We start from the raw sequence: 20,121 nt of genomic DNA, 5'->3' as shown, positions 1-20,121 counted from the left end.
GGGTTTGGAAATCACCTTGTGGCAAGACGACTATAAAGTTACTTGGGTGGTCAAAACCCAACTGTAAAAGAGAATGCATTCGACCATTCCGACCAAATGGAAACAATGTACAATTTGTGCAACATTTAGGACACACGGGCAGTTAATTTTTTTCCGGATTGTAAAATGAACGTGTTTTAGAAACTTAAAAAAAAAAAGACTAATAATGAGGTATGTATATATTTTTAAGTAAGGGAGTCATGTCAACGCATAAAAGAGTCCAGTTACCTGCCTGGTTCTAAACTAGGTTTTTGTTACTTTAGAATCCTCGTAAGCTTTGGCCAGAGTCAACTTGTAGATGTGGAAACTGTGAGAAGCTTCGGAAAGCCATTGCTTACTTGTCTGAAGTGGTCACTGTGCCATTTGAACCCATAGGTGTTAACTCGCTTTTTTGGAACTTTCTAGACACCACGACTGTTGCAACTAATACGCAGTGGTCGTGACTCGAGTGCTGAACTGCCGGGAACCGGAGGAAGAATACAATGTGCATGCAGGTGGAGGGGAGAGGCTCCAGCCTTTTCGTTTTTTCCTGAGGCTAGCCAGTCAGATTTGAAAAACAGGACCTTGAAGACCATAGGTTAGAACCAGGAAATTAGCGCAGAAGCTGCCGTGAGACTTGATAAAGTTACTGCGAGTGCGAATGCCCCAGAGAGCGACAGCAGGGCCTGCGATCCATTGATCTGAGCGACTGGCGAGCCTGGGCAGGGGCTGGGGCAGGTAAGGCTGTGGGGCACAGACCGTTGGTCTTTTGGGCACTCAGTGTTCGAGACGTTTCCTTACGGTCGGCCTGTGTGTGGTTCGGTCTCCATATTCCGCGGATGTTTTCACCTCAGCGTTTGAGTCTCACTCGCGGACAGCCCTAGTCTTGAGGGTAAAGACCCCCTTAACCGTCTTCAGAGACGGCGGGGCTTCACCTCCGAGCCACCAGCGCTGGCCTAGTGTCGCGCCGGCCGGAGATACGCGGGCTGGCGACCACGAGGCCGCGTGCCTAGCCCAGAGGCTGCCCTCCCTTCCGCTCCGCGCGTGGGCTCGCGTGCGGCCGCCGGCCGGCGTTAAGCCGTGACCTCGGACCACCCCGGCCGGCCGCGCGGCGTTTGCTCGGCACACGGGCGCTGTCCTGAGGTGACACCGCCTGCAACGGCAGAAGCAGCAGACGCCGCCGATCAGCGAGTTCGCACCGAGGATTCCTCTTGGTGCGTGGCCCAGTTTTTTTTTTTTTTTTTTTGCTTAGGACCCGCTCCAAGCCCTCGCTGACACCGCCCCCCGCGCCGCCACGCTCCGAGGCCTTCCCCGGGGAAGCCTGGCGGCTTTCCCTCGCGGGCCCGCGGCGCGCTCTCGCGCGCGATTCCTCGATTCCACAGGCGGTTCGCGCCCGGGGTGGGGGCGGGGCGCGCGGGGCCGGGCCGGCGGCCCGCGGGGAGGGGACTGGGGGCGGGCCGGCGTGGGGAGTTCCTCGCTCCCGGACCACACGCTCCGCGGGCCAATCCCGAGCCACCCTCTAGCAGTGTCGCACGCGGGACACGTCCAAGCGTTTGTTGGCAGGGCTGGGGAAGGGGGAGGGGGAGACCTCAGGGAAGGGAGTTGAGTGACAGGAGGTGTGGGGCACGCTGGGAATTGTAGTTCTTAGCTTCCGTGGCCATAGCCATTTTGTAGTCAAGGGACTACAACTTCCAGAAGATCAAGGGGACTATTCTAAGGTGCCCCGGGAATAGGCGGCTCTCCCCCGGGCCGGGCGTCCTGGGGCAGTGGTACCCTGCTGCCCGGCTGCAGGTAGACGTGAGGGCAGTGGCGAAGGCTTGCATGCGGCGACTGTTGGGTGAGCGGACTGCCGGGGGGAAAGGGGCTGAGGTGGAGCGACCGAGCGTGCCATGCATTGAGCTAGGGAGCCTCTCTCAATTCCAGGACTGGGCTCGGCATGGGAGAGGCGCCTGACGGGCGGCCCGCAAAGGATTCGCTGAGGCCTCTCCGGGGTCTCGTCGACGGGGCTGCGGGAGTTCTCTGCACTGGGCCAGGGTTTGTGGGCAAAGGGTAGGCAGGCGTGCGGGGGCTCAGCTGTGGGAGTTTTCGGCTGGCGAGAGATGGCGAATTAGCCGAGGAGCCCTAACTTGTATAAAAGCAGAGTCCATTTAAAGTTGGGCTGGATAGCCTCTCTCTCATTGGTTAGGGGGCTTGGAAAAAAGAGACTCGGCGAGCCCTCCGCTGTGGTGCTGCCGCCGCCGCCGCCGCCGCTGGAGTTGACTCTTCTGCTCGCACTGCCGCTGCAGCACAAACGTGACTTCCAACGTTTTAAATTTATCTTTCCTTTTTCTTTTTCAAGATGTAACTACAGATCAGATGCTAAGGACCTTCACGTTTCGCTGATGTAGTTTTTGGAAGAAAAAGGGGGGGAGTGAAGGGCGTCGGTTTTTTTTTCTTTTTTTCTTTTTTTTTTTTTGTGTCTGTTGTATGTTTCGGGGGAAATTTTCCATTATGAGTGTTTTACTAAAGTGAATTTTTCTTGTTTGCTTCGTTCGTCTTTGGCTCTTTTTATTTTTTTTCTTTTATCCTTCTCAATTTCGGATTTATTTCAAGGCGAATCTGGCTTTGGGGGAAGAGGAAGAAAAGTCGGATTACAAGATCAACCACCACCACCAACAATAAAAACCACCAGGATATTTTTTTGCAAATTTCTGACGGCTTTAAATTCATGAAGCAATTGTCCCCTTTTGCAATCAGCATTTGGATCTCAGAATGAGCAAGGAAAGACCCAAGAGGAATATCATTCAGAAGAAATACGTAAGTGCTCCTAACAACACATCCTTTGGCTTGCAGTTTTAAGCGATGGCTGTGAATGTCAAGTTTATAGATAATTCTGCAGCTGAAAGGTTCTAAACGTAGCGTCCGATAAGGCTCTTTCTTTTTCCGAAAGGGCTTTTCAGGCAAAGTCGTGTCTGCCTAGTTTGGTTGAGAAAACAGACTGGTGTACAGATACCTCAAGTATATAAATTGACCTCGAATGACACAACGTTAATGTACTTTAGATGAAAGGCAAGGGGTTTTGGTGGAGGTTGGGGTTCTGTGTGTGTGTGTGTGTGGGGGGGGCTGCAGTGATCTAACTGCATTCTCGGGAGGATTTGGCCCCATATTGCACTTTGCATACAAATGAGCCGGTTATTAGTGTTATTTGGAAAATCGTGTAAGGTGTGTGTGTTGGAAGCTCTTTAAGTTGCAATTCAGAGTACGATTATGGCGATCTTGCACATTTAATATATGTGGCCGTTTTTGGCTTATCTAGTTTGCAACATAACCCAGTTGGGAATTATGTTACAGGGAATGCATTTATTGGTATTGACTTTTATAAAGAGGCTGGTTTTGATTCTAAAAAGAAATCATGGTTTCTAGTTTGAGGGGGAAAACATAGCTCATGTAAAAGTGTATGTGTTTGAGTGAGTGCAACTGTTAGTACGAATAATTTCGTCCTGTAAACTGGGTTTCTGAAATGGGTTGTAATGGTTACATTTGTTTTGTGCATAGTATAGCAGCGTTTTGCTTGGCATAGGGAGTGTTTTTGTTTTGTGTAGTGGCTTTTTTTTGGTAAGTTTGGGGGGAGGGAGTATAGAGGGGAATCGGGGGATTAACCAAATATGCACTCGAGTGATCCGGTGGTTAGCTGCATATGCTTTAGAGCAAAGAACACATTTTCCTTTTTCCAGAAAAAAAGGGTCCTTGAAGGTACATAAAGAAAAATGCGACCTTATAAGAAAGTTTTATTTAACTAGGGTCGATAATTTGGTCTTAATGTTTTCCCTTTTTGGTTAGTGTGGAGTGTATAATGGGAGATGACCTTTGGGGCAGTGCTTTTGTAAAATATGTATATATATGTGTGTGTATTTAATGGAAAACCTGAATACCTCTTCCGGAGAGCTGATCCTAATCTATACACGTAAACTTAACTATGAAAGAAAGGCAAGATTAAATAATGAAGCTCAACTTACAAGCTATTCCATAAGGAATTTAAGAATTAAAATACATCCGCATTGCAGAGGGCTGGGTAAAGCGCAAAGGACTAGTTTAAACTCGATGTGTAGAAACTGCATGGACACACAGAGCTTTGCCTTGGAGCGTGGACTCCTGCCCAGACCATGTCTGTTTCTGACGTAGCCACAAAGGAGATGGGGTAGAACTTGGGACAAGAACCCCCCCCCCCCCCCATCCCGGATCCCGATAAGTTGGAGAACACCATGGGTAGGCTTTTTTTGTTTTTTGCTGGAGGCCAGTAGATCCTGTCGAGTCTGGACATCCGGCCCCAAGCCGAGGTGGCCGGCGGTGGCCGTGCGAGGCAGAGCGTGAGTTGCTGCTGTGGGAACCCAGTCGGCCCAGGCGGTGTTCCGGACGCAGCCGGCCCAGAGGGTGCGCGGGGCCCGCAGCGCTCTGGGCCGTGGCCCGGGCTCGGGAAGCGGGCGCGCGGGCGGCCTGTAGGGGGCAGACTCTGGGTTGTGCTCTGGCCGGGCGGGTGGGTGGGGCTCGCGGGCGGCGCGGCGTGCTGACTCGGGGCGGGACAGGCTGGGTTAGTGAGGCTAGGGGGTAGTTGGGGGGGGCGGGGAGGAAGGGAAGGATGCCTCTGGCGCCCCCCGCAGAGCACAAGGCTGAGCTTGGCGGCTCTGGCATCTCTAAGCCGCCCTGCCCGCAGGCTCCGGCGCGGTCTCGAGAGCAACAGGTTAAGCAGGAGGTAAGTCAGCGCGCCCCCTCCCCGCCCCGCGGCCTTCTTTTGCCTTGAGCCTTTGCACCCCCCATCCGGGCCGTCACGTCCTCTCTCCGCCCCTTGCCCCCTGTGGCTTTAGTTCCTCGGTCCTCCCCTTTTGGAGCTGCCGCTCTGTTGTCATTGTGACGTCACAAAGGGACGGCCCGGTGGAACCTTCCCCTCCTCCGTGATGTCAAAAGTCGGGCGGGAGGTTCCAGGCGCGGCCTGAGTGGGAGCTCCAGGAGCTGCGGAGCGGGGCGTGGGAGGAGGAAAGGATGTGGCTGACCTGACCTTCCGCTTTGAGGTGCCCCAGGTCCCAGCAGGTGAGCGTTGGGGAGCCAAACCCTCACCGAGTGCCCTTGAACCTTCTCAAACTACTTCGGGACTGAGGAGCAGGGGCCAGGCTCCCTAGCGCAGGAATATTTTCAGTTCCAGGTCTTTGATGGTGGGACATATCACTAGTTCTCACTCAGACCCATGTTAGTGAAAGCAAAGAAAACTGCATTTAGGAAGCGCTTTCTTTACCTTGTGTGCGTATGGAGTTGAGGATTTGGTTACTTTGTCGAGTTGGGGTGCCTATGCAGGAGGTGGCATAACCTTGAAGGGGGGGTGCTGCTTTATTGCCTTATGTTTTTACTGCCTTCGTGGAAGAGCTGTCATCTGTTCTCCTGAATTTTGGGGAGAGGAAGGACTGACTGTATTCCAAAGAGCAGGACTTAGAGACCCACTGGACTTAGTTCTTAACAGAATAAATGGTTCATGGTGTGAATCTTCACTATTCGCTAAAGTGGAAAAAGTCATAACTGCTTTTGTCATTTTACTCAGTCACTGAGATTATGTGGGTGGAAGATAGATACAGTGTGCTGCTTCATATGGAAGGTGGCATTATTACTTGAGCTGGAGGAAGGCAGCATGTTTTCTCCAATTGGTCTCAAAAGCTTTCTATGCCTTCCATTTAGTTTATTGCCTTAGCAAAGAGTTTGAGTGTGATTGTAGAGGGAAGGCTTTGGGAGAAATGAGTATTATATTTCTTATTAAATGACATCCTTGAGAACCTCATAAATTGAAATATAATCCTGTCTTAATTGTGTTGGGCATGACTCCAACTACAATACCTTAAATAACTGGAAAAGGTTGCCTTTCAGAGCCTCAATTCACTTGGACAATAACCCAGTTGCTTGTTTCCCCCAGTGTGTATTTTCTGCCATGATCCTTGTAGTTGGTTACTCCTACCGGAAGTAGGGAATGATAACCTGGCCATTCGGCCTTAGCCTGATACCAGATGGGAGCAGATACTTCAGAAACAAATGATCGGGCTGCTGTTTAGGATAACTTTAGCAGACTCTGTACCACTGGGTTATAATGTTGAAAACAGCACATGCTATGACATCTTCATGTGGAAGTCACAGGACAGTGCTGACTCTGTTCTTTCTTCTTTACTTGGGCTTGAATTCAGAACTTAAGGCTTCTTTGGAAGGTGTTTACCTTTCCCTGTGAACAGAGAGTTGTATCACCAGCCCTTACCTAATCTGTTTAAGGATCTAGTTTTTCAAATGCCTCTAATTTCAGACTTGTAAAGTGGAGACAGTTCAAGGTCATCTTTAGTTACATATCCAGTCTCTCAGTTCATGCATGCCCTTGTGGGCTACATAAAAAAACTGTCTCAAACATTCTCTGCGCCCAGTGTGGCTCAGTTGGTTTGCCTAGCAAACAGGAATTCCTGATTTTCATTGGTCCCAATCTCCAGATAAACTGGGCCTGATGGTGTCCAATCTGGAGGTTTAAGCAGAAAGATCAGGAGTTCAAGGTCATTCTTTGTTACATAGCATGTAGGAGGCCAGCAGCTGGAAATATGAGACCCTCTCAAAAACATACCCAAGACTACCCCATGACCCCAGAAAGTGAGTTAAGTTCATAAAGTTCAGAAAGTTCTTTTTTTTTTTTTTTTCCGGAGCTGGGGACCGAACCCAGGGCCTTGCACTTCCTAGGTAAGCACTCTACCTCTGAGCTAAATCCCCAGCCCCTCAGAAAGTTCTTATACAATTTATAGTTACAAATATATAGCTTAGTGCTGGAATGCAAAGTCCCAGGGGTTTGATCTGTAGCACAAAAAAAGTTCAAAGAAATGATGGTGTCCTCTGGTATGGTTGGTACACACTTTTAATCCCCAGCAATGAGGAGGCAGAGGTTTGAGGCCAACCTGGTCTAAACAAGAAGTTCTAGGCCAGCCAGGGCTAGGTAGTGAGATGTCTCCAAAAGGAAAAAGAAGAAACTAGTTTGCATCTTTTTCCCTTGTTAAACAAACATTGTGGCATTTACAGTTCTGAAGGGAGAATTGAAGTTGTCAGCTGCCTCGTTTTTTTTCCTTTTCCCACGTTCATTCGTGTTGCTTTCTCTTGGGAAAGACACCCTTTCCTTTTCCAAGGAGTCTAGGGAGGCAGTGCTTTACTTTTTGTAGAGCTTAGGGTCTTGCACGTGGTAGGAAAGCTGAGGGTAGCAAACAAAACCCCAGTTGTAGGCAGCAGCAATTTTAGACACTGTAAGTGTGGCATTCAGACAGTATAAAGGAAGTCAGGTTCATGGTGTGTTAAATTTAAAATGGATAGTAATGTTCAATTGGGTTCTTATTTTCAGGGTTGATTTTGTTATTCTTATTTATAATTTATATTTCATGTGCATTGATGTTATGTCTATGAAATTGTTGGATACCCTAAAACCGGAGTGAACAGGCAGTTATTAGCTGCCTTGTGGGTGTTGGGAATTGAACCCAGGTCCTCTGGAAGAGCAGCCTTTGCTCTTAACCTCTGAACCATCTTTCTATCCCTCATTACCTTTTAATATCTCTACAGATATTTCCTCACAATCATTTATTTTACTTGTGTGTGTGTGTGTGTGTGTGTGTGTATGTGTGTGTGTGTGTGTGTGTGTGTGTGTGTGTATGCTATCTCACACGAGGATGCGAGGAAGGTTACGACTTGGAGGAACTGGTTCTGTCATGTGGATCACCTGTTGAGCCATCTCCTTTGTTAGGTTTTGAGTATTTGTATCTGTAGTCACTGGCCCAAAAAACCAGCTGGAAACATGTTGTAGCTAGGAGAGTTACTAGATACTCACTTCACAGTTGGTTAGAATTGTGCCCCACCCCCAGTACTGGGTCTATCTAGAGCACTGGGAGTGTGTTGATTATTTAAACTTCAAAAGAGGATGAGGGGAAAACTATTATATATTAAGTCAAGTGTATAAACACTTGGTAAAGGCCAAGCTGGGATGCTTTGAATCTGTTACTTGGTCATGTATTAAGTATTTGGACTTAAGCTCTGGCCATGTTAATTAAAATTTTAGTTGCATTATTGAAGCCCTACTGATGTTACTGCTCCACATCTTCCCAAACAGTGTTCTCCTAACTTACGTCTGCTTCCTAGTCTCCTGCTCGTAGGTGCGGTGCATTCTGGTTATTACCCCGAAGCTCCTGCCTAGTGGGCAGCTGTGGGGTGTGCCTCTGTCCTCGTTGGCTTCTACCCAGAAGGCTTGCCAAGTGTCCGTTGTTTGTTCCCAAATCTGGTTATTCCAGTCGGGCTTATTCATGTAATTACAATTAAATCTTATGTAAACCTTGAAATGACTGTGAAAACAGTTGGTTCAACTTTAAGTTAAAGGCTTTGGAGGAGACGTGATAAAAGTGCTAGAAAATAGATGTTAGATATAGATGGCTGGATGCTTTGACACTGCGGATTCTTCATGAACACGGCAGCCAAGACATTCCTCTCTGGTGGTGGTGGTATGTGGACTAAGTCACACCTCCAGTCTACAGGTCATTCCCTAAATGCCCAAATTCTCTCCATCAAAACATATGGCACAAGTCTGAAAGAAAATTTGTACTCAAAAGTGGATGGCGGGTTGGGGATTTAGCTCAGTGGTAGAGCGCTTGCCCAGCAAGCGCAAGGCCCTGGGTTCGGTCCCCAGCTCCGAAAAAAAGAAAAGGAAAAAAAAAAAAAAAGTGGATGGCAAGATTAACTGAGATCCCAGTATTGGGAGGCGGAAACATGAGGATTGCTATGATTTCAAAGGTAGCATGGACTATTAGAGTGGGAGACACTGTCTCAATAAAAGGAGAACTTTAATAACCAAAAGTACGTTTCATTTATCTTTAAAAAAAGATATATTTTATGTAGCTGAGTACACTGTCACTGTCTTCAGACCCACCAGAGGAGGGCATCAGATCCCATTACAGATGGTTGTGAGCCACCATTTGTTGCTGGGAGTTGAATTCAGGACCTCTGGGAGAGTAGCAGTCAGTGCTCTGAGCTATCTTTCCAGCTATTATTTATCTTTTTATTACCACTCCTATGATTTTGTAATTTTCCCCCTATATTATCTCATGTTGCCAAGCTGGAGTGCAATTTTAAAGACGGAGTGTAGTTAAAGCTGATCTTCAACTCTTCTCAAGCTTCTGGCTCCCAAAGCAGGAATTAAAGGCACCCACTATCACACTCTGAAAGGTTTTTTTTTTTTTTTTTTTGTTTTGCTTTTTTTTTTTTTTGTTTTGTTTTGTTTTGTTTAACTTTATGTTTATCTATCTGTGTGTGCACATGGGACAAGTGCTGTTTGGTGACAAATGCATTTACTCACTGGTCACAAGCTTATGTCCTGTGTGTTAGAGCAACTTTACTATCTATCCCATAAGTACTACTGAAGGTCTTTTGTATTTCAAATGTTTAATCCATGTTTTTAATTTCCTGTTGAATCAAGGTCTCATTCTGTACTCCACAAATGCCTCAAACAGCCTGCCTTGATTCTAAATCCTGGGATTACAGGGCTGGCTTTTAGGAAAGCTAAACACCTTAATAAAGATTAGTTTAGTTCTGATTCATTATAAAACTGTCGGGAGTCCCTCCTCTCGGAAGTGACTATTGTTTTGCTTTTGGCGCCTGCTCCCAGTACTTCTCTTCCCCTCTTCCCCTTTAAATGTGTGTGTGCGCGCTTGCGCCATGGCATGTGGTGGTCAGAGGACAACTTGGCAGAGGTATGTTCATCCCATTTTATGGGTCCTGAGGATTTGAATTCAGGTTGTCAGGCTTGGTGACAACACCTTAACATGCTGATCGTTCTTGCCAATTTAGAAAACACTTTTAGATAGCCAACAGCACCTACTTTTCTTAAAAGTTTTATGAGGAGAAAATCCAGTGACCACCCACATTCATGGTTTGTATAGTCAACTCACAGAGAAAAAGGGCTTTTGAGGCCATTTTACAGAAGAGAATACCGAGGCCAAAATATTGTTCGTATAGTTTGTCTTGTGTTTCCATTTGGATGAACTAGATACCAGATAGTCAGTACTGCTCTGAACGGGAGGACATGCCATAAAACGAGCTGTCTGTTAGCTTCTGAGAACAAGGCACGAGCCAGTCTGCAGTGTGTCTGTACTTGCTGTTTCTTCTGGCACCAGATGGTGGAGCTACATTATGGCCCCACTGTATGTCTGTGTCCTCATTGGAAGATTGGTCTGGTTGGTGCTCTGTAGTTTTGCTTGTCCACCCACACTCTTAAGTGTACCTGGGGGCCATCATGGGCAGCAGTTCTCTAGAAACTGCTTTGGTGTCTTGGGGCCATCACAAATCACCTTTGGTATCTTTCCTTGCACTTGTACTGTTGATCCTGACTTTGCTGCTTTGGAGACATTAGCTCTGGAAGAAACTGTCTTTTGATCCCTACCAGTGGGCCACTCAAACAAAACTGTTTATAGATGTGTTAACAGGCAGCTTGAGTAATAGGAGTCATAAGGATGTGCGACTTACTGCATTAGAGAAGAACCTTACTGTAGAGTTGAACTCCTGGTCCTACGGGCTCTGCCCAGTGCTGGGATTACAGTTGGGATTACCACCCTAAATGGTAATTAATTTTTTAAAAAAATATATCTTTTGTTTTTTAAGATTTATCTATTTAATGAATGTGAATACACTGTCACTGTCTTCATACAAAAGAGGGCACTGGATCCCATTACAGATGGTTGTGGGCCACCATGTGGTGGTTGGGAATTGAACTTAGGACCTTTGGAAGAACAGTCAGTGCTCTTAACTGTGGAGCCATCTAGCCAGCCCCTGGTAATTAAATTTCTAATTAGTAAGTCTGTCAAGCTCTACAGAGCGGGATTGAAATAGTTAAGTAGCAGTGTTGAGTTTATATGAACTCTAGAAAGTTACTTGGATGTTACTTGTACTGTTATGGTTTTGTCCACACTCCAGGTGTACTGACTGATATTTTGTGCCCACTTGACACAAATTAGAGTCATCTGAGAGGAGGGAACCTCAACTGAGAAAAATGCTCCCATAAGATCAAGGCAGTAGACAACCTTGCAAGAACATTTTCTGGTTGGTTGGGGTGGGGCAGCACACTGGGCGATGCCAACCCTAGGCTGATGGTCTTTGCTTCTACGTGAAATCAGACTGAAGCAAGCCCTGAAGAGTAAGCCAGTGTACTCTTCTTCCCCATGGCTGCTGCATCAGGCTCTTCCTCCAGGTTCCTTCCCTGCTTGCTTGAGTTCCTGCCTTGACTTCCTTCAGTGATGAAGTGTGATGTGAAAGTGTTTGATAGAGCAGTGACAATCCTAAGACACCAGGTAGGGAACTTACTTCTTCATGTACACCGTTCTTGAGTACACACAGGGATTTTTTCCCCTAGCTTTTTAGGAGCTTGGGTGTCAGATAGGGAGTAGTGAAATATGATGGGTTTTTTTAGGTATTGTCAGTTAGGAAATGACCCTCTGGCCTTCTGGCATAGCAACCTAGGTATTTCTGTATTTCTCTGATTGAATTGGCCAGAAAATAAATAAATGTAGGAAAACTTTTGATATCTGTCTTACTGCTTACAGTATGTATCAGTGGTTTTTTTTCTCTATTTTTAATCACTACTTTGGAGAGGGCACTGTCACCAGTGTTTAACCCTTTCTCTACCGACTGCCTGTTGGGGCAGCACTGGGTGCCAGGGAAAAGTGAGAAGGGATTAGTTAGAACTGAGCATGTGTTTCTTGTATATATACCTTCCGTAGGTTTGCAGAAAGAGAGGCCATTCTGTTAGGCAGAAGAGGGTTTGCTCTTTGTATAAGAGTTTGTTGCTACTAGTGTGAAGGGCCTTGAATTTGGACCGGCCTACTTTGAATATGTATAGAGCACTTAGATAATACAATGGGAAAGTTTGGGAAGAACTGAGTTCAAATTCCAGCTCTTAACCTGGTCGTCGGACCGTGGACAATGACATGGCTGAGTTCCTTTCTCATCTGGAACATTGTTGGGTGTACATCATAGGCTGTTGCTGGGAGAGTCAGGGAGATTTTTGATGTGACAGCATTTTGTAAACTGCATACTGCTGCACAAATGCTCAAGGTATTATACAGTTGGAAATCACCAACTTGGAGATATCAGGCCTGCCAACAGCCTTCCTAGCTGACTCAGAAATAAATCTAGTAAATTCATAGTGATCAATATATTTAGAGCAGGGTTTTTCTAAGTACACACCAGAAGAGGGCATCAGATCCCATTACAGGTGGTTGTGAGCTACCATGTGGTTGCTGGGAATTGAACTTAGGACCTGGAAGAGCGAGCAGTCAGTGCTCTTAAACTCTGAGCCATCTCTCCAGCCTAGAGCAAGGCTTTAAAGATTAAGAGGTGATATAACAATCCCCCTAGCCCCATTCCCACTTTTTTTTGTTGCATGTCTATTGTGTTAGGCAATATGATAGTTAGACTAGATTGAGAATTAAGAACAGAGCAACAGAAACTTGTTTAAAAGGAATGTATATTCCTTGAACTTGAAAATCTGGTCCATCCTTCTGGTGGCTGCTTGTGGCCTCCTGCATCAAATGTAAACCAACAGAATGAAAAACATTTCTTGTTTATACCATCCACTTACCTTGCTCCCATGCATTCTACATTCTCCTGGATTTAGCAAAGCCCAGCCTCTAACTTTGCAAGCTCCTGGGGAGTCCACTGTGTCCCCTGTGGCCCTTAAGGCTTCACTGCTATACTCCAGGAGACAGACCCTGGCTCTTAGTCTTTCCTTGCTGATGTGTAGCACCCCTTCTAGGTGTCTTTGTGTGCCTGTTGTGTTAGAGGCTACCTTTTGTAGATGCTTTGGACCAGCATATAGTTAGTGTGCATAGAATTCACCCCCCCCCCCTTTTCTTTCGGTTTTTCAAGATAGGGTTTCTTTCTGTAGCCCTAGAACTTACCATGCTGATCTTGAACCCAAGTACTGAGATTAAAGATGTGTACCCTACCAGCTGACACACAGAATTCTTGAATTAAAGCTTAATGGTGGAGTGTATTCAAGATCTCTGAGAGGGAATAGATGTGGAAAAGGAGTTCACTAATTAGAATCAGACCCCCGCCCCCCTTTTTTAACCCATCCCCTCCAGACCCATTATTTTAAAGCTGGGATCTAGTCTACTATTACAAGAATGTCTCAGACCTCGTACTTTTAGACAGTACTTGAGAGTGGAAGGCTTCTTCTGTTGTTGCTTTTGGACAAGTCTCGTGACACTTTCTCTCTTTCCAGGTGCATTCTTAGTCATCCATGGTAGCTGAAGTAATTGATTCATTTTCATGGGAAAATAAAAATTCATATGTAATCCCCACAGCTAATTATAAGCCAGTAGCATTTTCACCTTATGAAAAATGGCTTTTCTGCTTCATATGAAATCATTCCAATCAGACAAGTACTCAAAGATAAAAATTAACTGAAATTGCATACCGGATATTCTTCCACTTGTAGATGTATAGGCTCATTATGTGCCTTTTGCATTTCTCTCTTACAAATCTCTCAGTTATCAAAATACAATGATTTTTAATGGTCGTAGGCACACCACTGACATGGGCTTCACTTGACCTGTTGCCCCCTTGATGGATTTTCCACAGGTTTAGTATTGTTAAAATAAATGTTTTGCGTAGCCTGCTTTGTGTGTATGCTATGCACTTTAGAGTCCTCAATGTTGTAGAATTAGTGAACTGTACCATATTGTCTTCTTGGAGGGGCTCTGCCAATTTAGGGTTCTATGCAGGGTGCATGTTAGGCCATTTGGCTTTTAAAAAGCACTATGGATATTTATAAGTAAGTAGATGTCAGATGAGTTTTATTTAAGTTTCTGTTTTTTTGTCCTCGGCATTTAGGACTAAGAAATGTGAAAACACTTTGTAAAACAATTGCTCTAAGAACACAATGTGTTATTAGACAGAAGGGCTTTCGTCCTGAAGGAAAGGAGGAGAGAAATTGTCTGATTGTACATTTTAAGCCTTCCTGAGGTTCTTTCCTTGGTTCTTTTTTTTTTTTTTTTTCCGGAGCTGGGGACCGAACCAGGGCCTTGCGCTTCCTAGGTAAGCGCTCTACCACTGAGCTAAATCCCCAACCCCCTGAGGTTCTTTCCTTTGTGAATATGTTGGAGACACTTAAGCAGTAAAGTGACCTGGAATCATGTTATTCCTACGTGTGATTTCAGTCCTGTCTGTAAGGTGGCTTTATACCATTAACTTTGGTCCCTTAGGGCTGAGGCATCATCGCTTGCTCAATTAAATACAACTTTTAGTGTCTTCCTGTTTGCTCTCAGTAAGAAGTGAGAAGTTATGGTTTACTAGGGAGCAAGAATGAATGTACAACAAGAGCACTGGCTTCCGAGTCAGATTGAAGCCAAAGATCTTGGCTATGTTCAGATGGTGGTGACCTTGGTCAGATTGTTTACTGCTGAGTTCTCTGCTTTCCTGTAGAACGAGTCTTCTTGTCAGCATTAGAGGAGAATGGTGGGTTAACAAGGGCAGTATCAGTGTCTACACATGGCAGTTAATCCAAGTCCTACAGGTCTGTACGGCACAACTCGTCAAAGATTGTTTCCGGGCCATCTTCGGCTGATAGAACATGTTATGGTTGTTTGAGGAAGAGGATGGAAATTAATGAGGCATTTTAGCACTTGCCCTTTTTACCAAGGTGTGCCTTTTCTTTAAGTAATGGGAAAATTCTGTGGTTGGATTTTTCTTTCTTCTCTCATGGTTTCTGAGGTTGAGATAGTGGCTAAGGAGCAGCAGTCTTTTTCTTTGTGTGTTTGCATGTGTCTGCACTTGTGCATGTCCTGTGAAGGTCCTGAGCCCTATTGGATCCTTTTTGGATGGAATCTAATGCCCATTCGTGCTCCCTTCATCTTATACTGCCCAAAGCTGTAAAGCCCAAAGCTTCTATTCTCAGTCTTGATGTTGGAGGATGAAAGCCGATGCGGATGGAAAGCATTTAATAAGGAGTCGTGGTCTGGGCTCCTATTTAAATTAGTAGCACATGCTTTTTATCTGCCTTGAAGGAATTTGGTTATGTTGTCTGGCTGTCACTGGAGCTGTGACATCACACAGCTTGGCCCTTTACAAATGCTACATGGTCCCATCTCAGATGAGGCCTTGGCTGTCCTAGAACTTGATCTGTAGCCCAGGTTGGCCTTAAATTCCTGCCTGCCTCTACCTCCAAAGTGCTGGGATTAAAGGTGTGTGCCACCAGCGCACTTCCAGATGCACCGTGGGTTGCAAGGATCATGAAACTAGTTAATTGTGTGCAGTTAGGATTGCAGGGGTGTAGGTAAAGAAACAGACAGACCTTCTTACTAGTGATCCTCGTTTGTCCTAGTTTTGTTGAATGTTAGGTTCTGTTCACTTCCAGCTGCTTATCTTGAGTTTCTATCAAGTAAGCATTTCTTAAATTTAAGTAACTTCTGAGATTGGGTTTCTGGGTAGTTCTGTCCTGGAACTCTGTAGTCCAGGCTGGCCTTAAACGGAGGAGATTTATTTGCCTTTGTCTCCTGAGTGCTGGGATTAATTAATGGCTTTCAATACCACCGACTGCTTTTACTTACCAAGTTTTGTATTGAAGGCGTCTGCAGCCACATCTGGCTGAATTACACTTTTTTTTTTCTCTGTGTGTGGGTGTGTATGTCTGTTGTGGAGGTCAGAGGATAACTTTTGGGAGGGAATTAGTTCTCATTTTGTGTGCTTTTCCACCTGAGCATTGAACTCCGGTTGTTCCGGGTTGCTGGTATTTGCCTTACCCAGCTGTTACTCAGTAACAGACTAACAGAGCCCCCTTTCTTAATTTTTTTTTTTTTTTGAGATGTACGGTGTTACTCTGTGGTTCAAGGTTTGTCTTGAGAGCTGGGAATGTAGGCATATGCCATAATACTCATGTTTGTTTGCCTTTTTTCATATATTTTATATCAAAAATGATAGTTTTATTGTTTATATATTTCCTATATGTCATACCTTTCCCCTAGGATGTACAACAAGCTCAGTATACTGTCGTGCTAGGAACAAATTAATTAATTAATTAATTAATTAATTTATTTATTTGCCTTAATCTGACTGAAGTTCAGTTGACATGCAAATGTGACACAAGATTAAAATGTGGGCCAGGAAGAAACAGTTACCCTCAAGGTGTTTTGCACTGAAGGGCTTTGAAATTTTTCTGGTTTTAGTTAGCAAGGGACTATTTAACTCCAGCTGTTCTAGAACATAGTAAGTAGACCAGGTTGGCCTGAAACATCATCCATCTACCTGCTCCTGTATACCGTGCTGGAAGCTAAGACAGTGTGTCAGCACACCCAGCCCCCGACTTCTTTGGGATAGTCTTTACCAGCGCAGGCTGCTTTGAAACTCACTGTGTAGCTCAGGTTGCCCTCCAAACTCTCAGCCTCCAGAGAACCTGGTTTACAAGCATGAGTACTGCACTGGGCTAGCTTTGAGTTCTGACCTACAAACTTTGCTAAGTAGTATTGGTATTGACACCCTGACAGCATTTTTAATCTTCAAGAATTTTAAAGATTCATGAAAGTAATCCTTAGTGATTATCTCCTGAGGGCAGAGATCAGATTTCCATTCAAATGCTGAAGCAGTTTATCAGGCCCCCCCCCCCCCCCCATCCCTCACAAAGTGCAGAGGGCCAGGCTGAATCTGGATTTAATAATGAATTTCTGCAGTCCTGTTAGCTTGGCTGATGTTAGTAAGTACGGAATCAGAGTTTTGTGTCTCTTTAAAAATGTTTTCAATATTCAACTCTGTATTGTAATCTTAAACTACTGTTAGGATTCCAAACCACTGTGGTTTTAAACTTGGTTGGAATCTGAAAGGTGGCCGACTAGTGTTAAATAAGGGACACTTTTGGCTTGAGAATTGTCTGAGTCTGGGCACAACTTAGCTTTAGGCCAAGTCCCATGGTTGAGAAAATCAGGGAATACAGTCTCTTGGATTTACCCTCTGCTCCCCCAAGCAAAGCAAAATTAAAACTGTTAACTGCACTTTTGTGAGTTAGTTGTGCAGAACTCCTACTTAAAAACCCAAAGAGCTTGATGATGCTATATGGGACTCTGTCTAGATGAGACAATGTAATGCCACAGATTCTAAAATTGTGGGTTTTCTTTTGGCCTTGGTAAGTAAACGGGAGAGGGTCAAGAGGCTGGGGAAGATGGATGGGTCTGACTTGGAAGTTTCTATTCTAAAGCTTGTCTTTCTTTTAATTTTTTAAATTCCCTTTTATAATTCTACTGCCTGCTCTAATTAAGTGATGTCTGGCAATCCCCATGACTTTGTCTGAAGCATTCCCTCCTCATTTAGCCTTTTTGCCTCTTTCTTCCAGGACACTTGCTGAACTTGTCATGTGTCTCTTTGCAGGATTTATTGGAGCAGTAGGTAGAGCTTCCTGGGAATGTAAATAGTGATGATTATAGAGAAGTCAGTTTACCAGGGAAGGCCATTATCTTTGACTTGCAAACCTCTTGCAGCTAGTGTTTTGCTTGCAGTTGTCTAATACAAATAAGCACCACAACCTCACCTCTGTAAGGAGGTGTCTTCCTCTTTGTACATGGAGGCCCTTCCTGTGAAGAACGGAAGGTGTCAGCCTGGCCAAGCAAACAGCTTGTTTTTCTGGACAGACATATAAGAAGGCTTCTATAGGAAGGAGGGAAGGAAGGACAGACGGACGTACTTTTCAAGGAACAAGTGCCTTGTAGCCTTCTTGCCTGCTGTCACACCAGCAAATAATCCTCTGAATGTTAAAAGGTTTGTAATGCTGATAAGTAGGAATTTATAACAGTTCTTTTTCGTATCCAAATTAAAAATCCAGGGTGGTTTGAAAATTAATCTGGGGGACTTACTAGAGTAGGCACCGAGTGACAGGTAGCCTCCCCTGTTCTTTATGTTCAGCACGGATTACAACTTTAGAGTAATAGGCTAAAGTTGCTGCTTAACGTACTTTGTTAATTTAGGTCAGGGGTCAGCTTTCAGGAAGTCCATTTTGTCCTTCCATTATGTGGGTCCTGGGAGTCAAACTCAGGTCCCTTAGTTTCAGTTGAAAAAAATTTTTTCTTAACTTGGGAAGCCATTTTTTTGGCCTCAGTAAAATTGCAGTTTTTGTTGGGATTGGGGTGATAGTTAGTTTTGGTCTTTGTTTGCTTTTCTGTTGTGCTAAAATCAAATAACAAATTGACCAAAAGCAGCTTTTGGGAGAGAAAAGAACGCCTTTGTCTTATACTTAGCTTACCTACCCCGCCTCAGCCTTCCCAGTAGCTACGGATGAGGCCTGCAGCTGAGCCTGCATGTCAGTAACAGCTTTACATTGAAAGTCTCTTTCAATACTGACGTGAGATCCAGGGTCCACCCCACACTTCGAAAGGACCCTTATCATGAAATAACATTCCCACCTCCAGCTCGGTTTATCTTTTCTTTTTTTTTTTTTTTTTTCTTCCGGAGCTGGGGACCGAACCCAGGGCCTTGCGCTTCCTAGGCAAGCGCTCTACCACTGAGCTAAATCCCCAAGCCCCGGTTTATCTTTTCTTAGGCTTTCTTGTTACTGGAGGATGGACTTCTGATTATTCCACCTCCTGACTGGGAGGTGATCAGGTTCCAGACAAGTGACAAGTGTTGCTGGGGGTGGAGCCTGAGAACCCCAGGCCAACACTCCCAGTTTGCTTGCTGTATCTTCTGTAAATCGTTAACTCTTAAGTTTTTCTTTTAATTGTCTTGTACACAGTTCTGGGCAGTCTGGTCCTACCCCCATGTCTGTGGTATTTTAAACCAAGATGAGGCATCTCAGTCTTTTCCTATATAATTTTGGATGTGAGTGTAAAGTCTTTTAAAACAATTCTGTGGTTTGTTAGTTTATTCATAGTTATACAACTGTCACTGTGGTCAATTTTAGAACATTTCAGCACTCCACAAAGGAACTCCACACCAGCATTCACTTCCCACCCACTTCACTGAGTTTCCCAGCCTCTGACAACCACTAATCTTTCCTGACTCAGAGAAGGCCTCCCTCATACTTGAGATAAATGGATTAATAAAATATGTGGCTTTTGTGATGGGCTGGCTTTTCATATAATATAGATGAATCTCACACTGTTCAGTATTCTTAAAGACTTGATCACATTGATAGTGTGAATGTGTCACATGTTTATTCAGTTGTGCTGATTAGTGTTTTGTTTTTTGGTCAATTTCTCACAAACTAGGATTCACAATTCATTCACCTTGCCTCCCCCCCCCCCCTTTTATTATTACACCACTAGAAACTAGACTAGGACACTAGCCATCCTTTGTCACGTGGGTTTATGGACACCTTTTCCCTGTTGTATGCCCTTTATGTGGCAATTGATTGATAGTACTTGTTAGAAAATGCAGTAAATGGTTTGGAAAAGTGCAAATGCACATCTCCACTAAATCTATTAGTGATGGGTTGTTTCCATATTTGGCTTGTAGCCTCCCCTTTCTGATTGGCTGCCACTTTTTAAAATTTTTTTATTCATGTACATTATTAGTGTCTGAGGATGCTGGATCCTCTGGAAGTGGAGTCAGACAGATGTGAACTGCCATGTAGGTGCTGGGAATTGAACCTGAGTCTTTTGGAAGAGCAGTCTCCAGCCCTTCCTCTCCCTAAAAACAGGGTTTCTCTGTGTACCCCTGCTTGTCCTGCAATGCACTTTATAGACCAGGTTGACCTTGGCCTCGGTCCCCTTCCTCTACCTCCCAAGTTCTGGGATTGAAGGTGTGCCTCACTGTACTTGGCTGGCTGTCACTTTTGATTCAGCCATTATTACTTCCTCTGCCCATTTGTGGCTTTTAAAAAAAGATTATGTATATAGAGTTCCGTCTGAATGAACACTTGCACATTAGAAGAGAGCAGTAGATCACATTATAGATGGTTGTGAACTACCATATGATTGCTGAGAATTGAACTCAGGACTTCCGGAAAAGAAGCCAGTGAGTATGCGCTTAAGCTCTGAGCTATCTCCTGCCCGTTTAAATCTACATATTTATGTAGGAGCCCATGTGTTCCTCTTGCTTAGTGGTGGCATTTCA

At 44.9% G+C, this 20,121-nt stretch overlaps 1 protein-coding gene across 12 annotated transcripts in view; it reads left to right on the top strand.

Moving 5' to 3' along the window:
• Positions 1-686: 686 nt before the first annotated feature.
• The window catches only part of Jarid2 (jumonji and AT-rich interaction domain containing 2), a 180,033-nt gene continuing 160,598 nt past the window's right edge, over positions 687-20,121 (top strand). For 2 of the 12 annotated variants that reach the window (XM_087591528.1, XM_087591523.1), the window contains exons 1-2: positions 687-756; positions 2,611-2,814. Coding sequence is in view for 6 of the 12 variants with exons in the window: in XM_087591523.1 (XP_087447649.1) it covers positions 2,770-2,814 (45 nt within the window). In the remaining 6 variants the exon portion in view is untranslated. 12 annotated transcript variants of the gene reach the window in all.

The sequence above is a fragment of the Rattus norvegicus genome, chromosome 17 (assembly GCF_021556685.1).
Source record: "Rattus norvegicus strain SHRSP/BbbUtx chromosome 17, alternate assembly SHRSP_T2T, whole genome shotgun sequence".
NCBI lineage: Eukaryota > Metazoa > Chordata > Mammalia > Rodentia > Muridae > Rattus > Rattus norvegicus.
The sequence above is the reverse complement of the archived record's forward strand: the minus strand, read 5'-3'. Positions and strand labels throughout refer to the sequence as shown.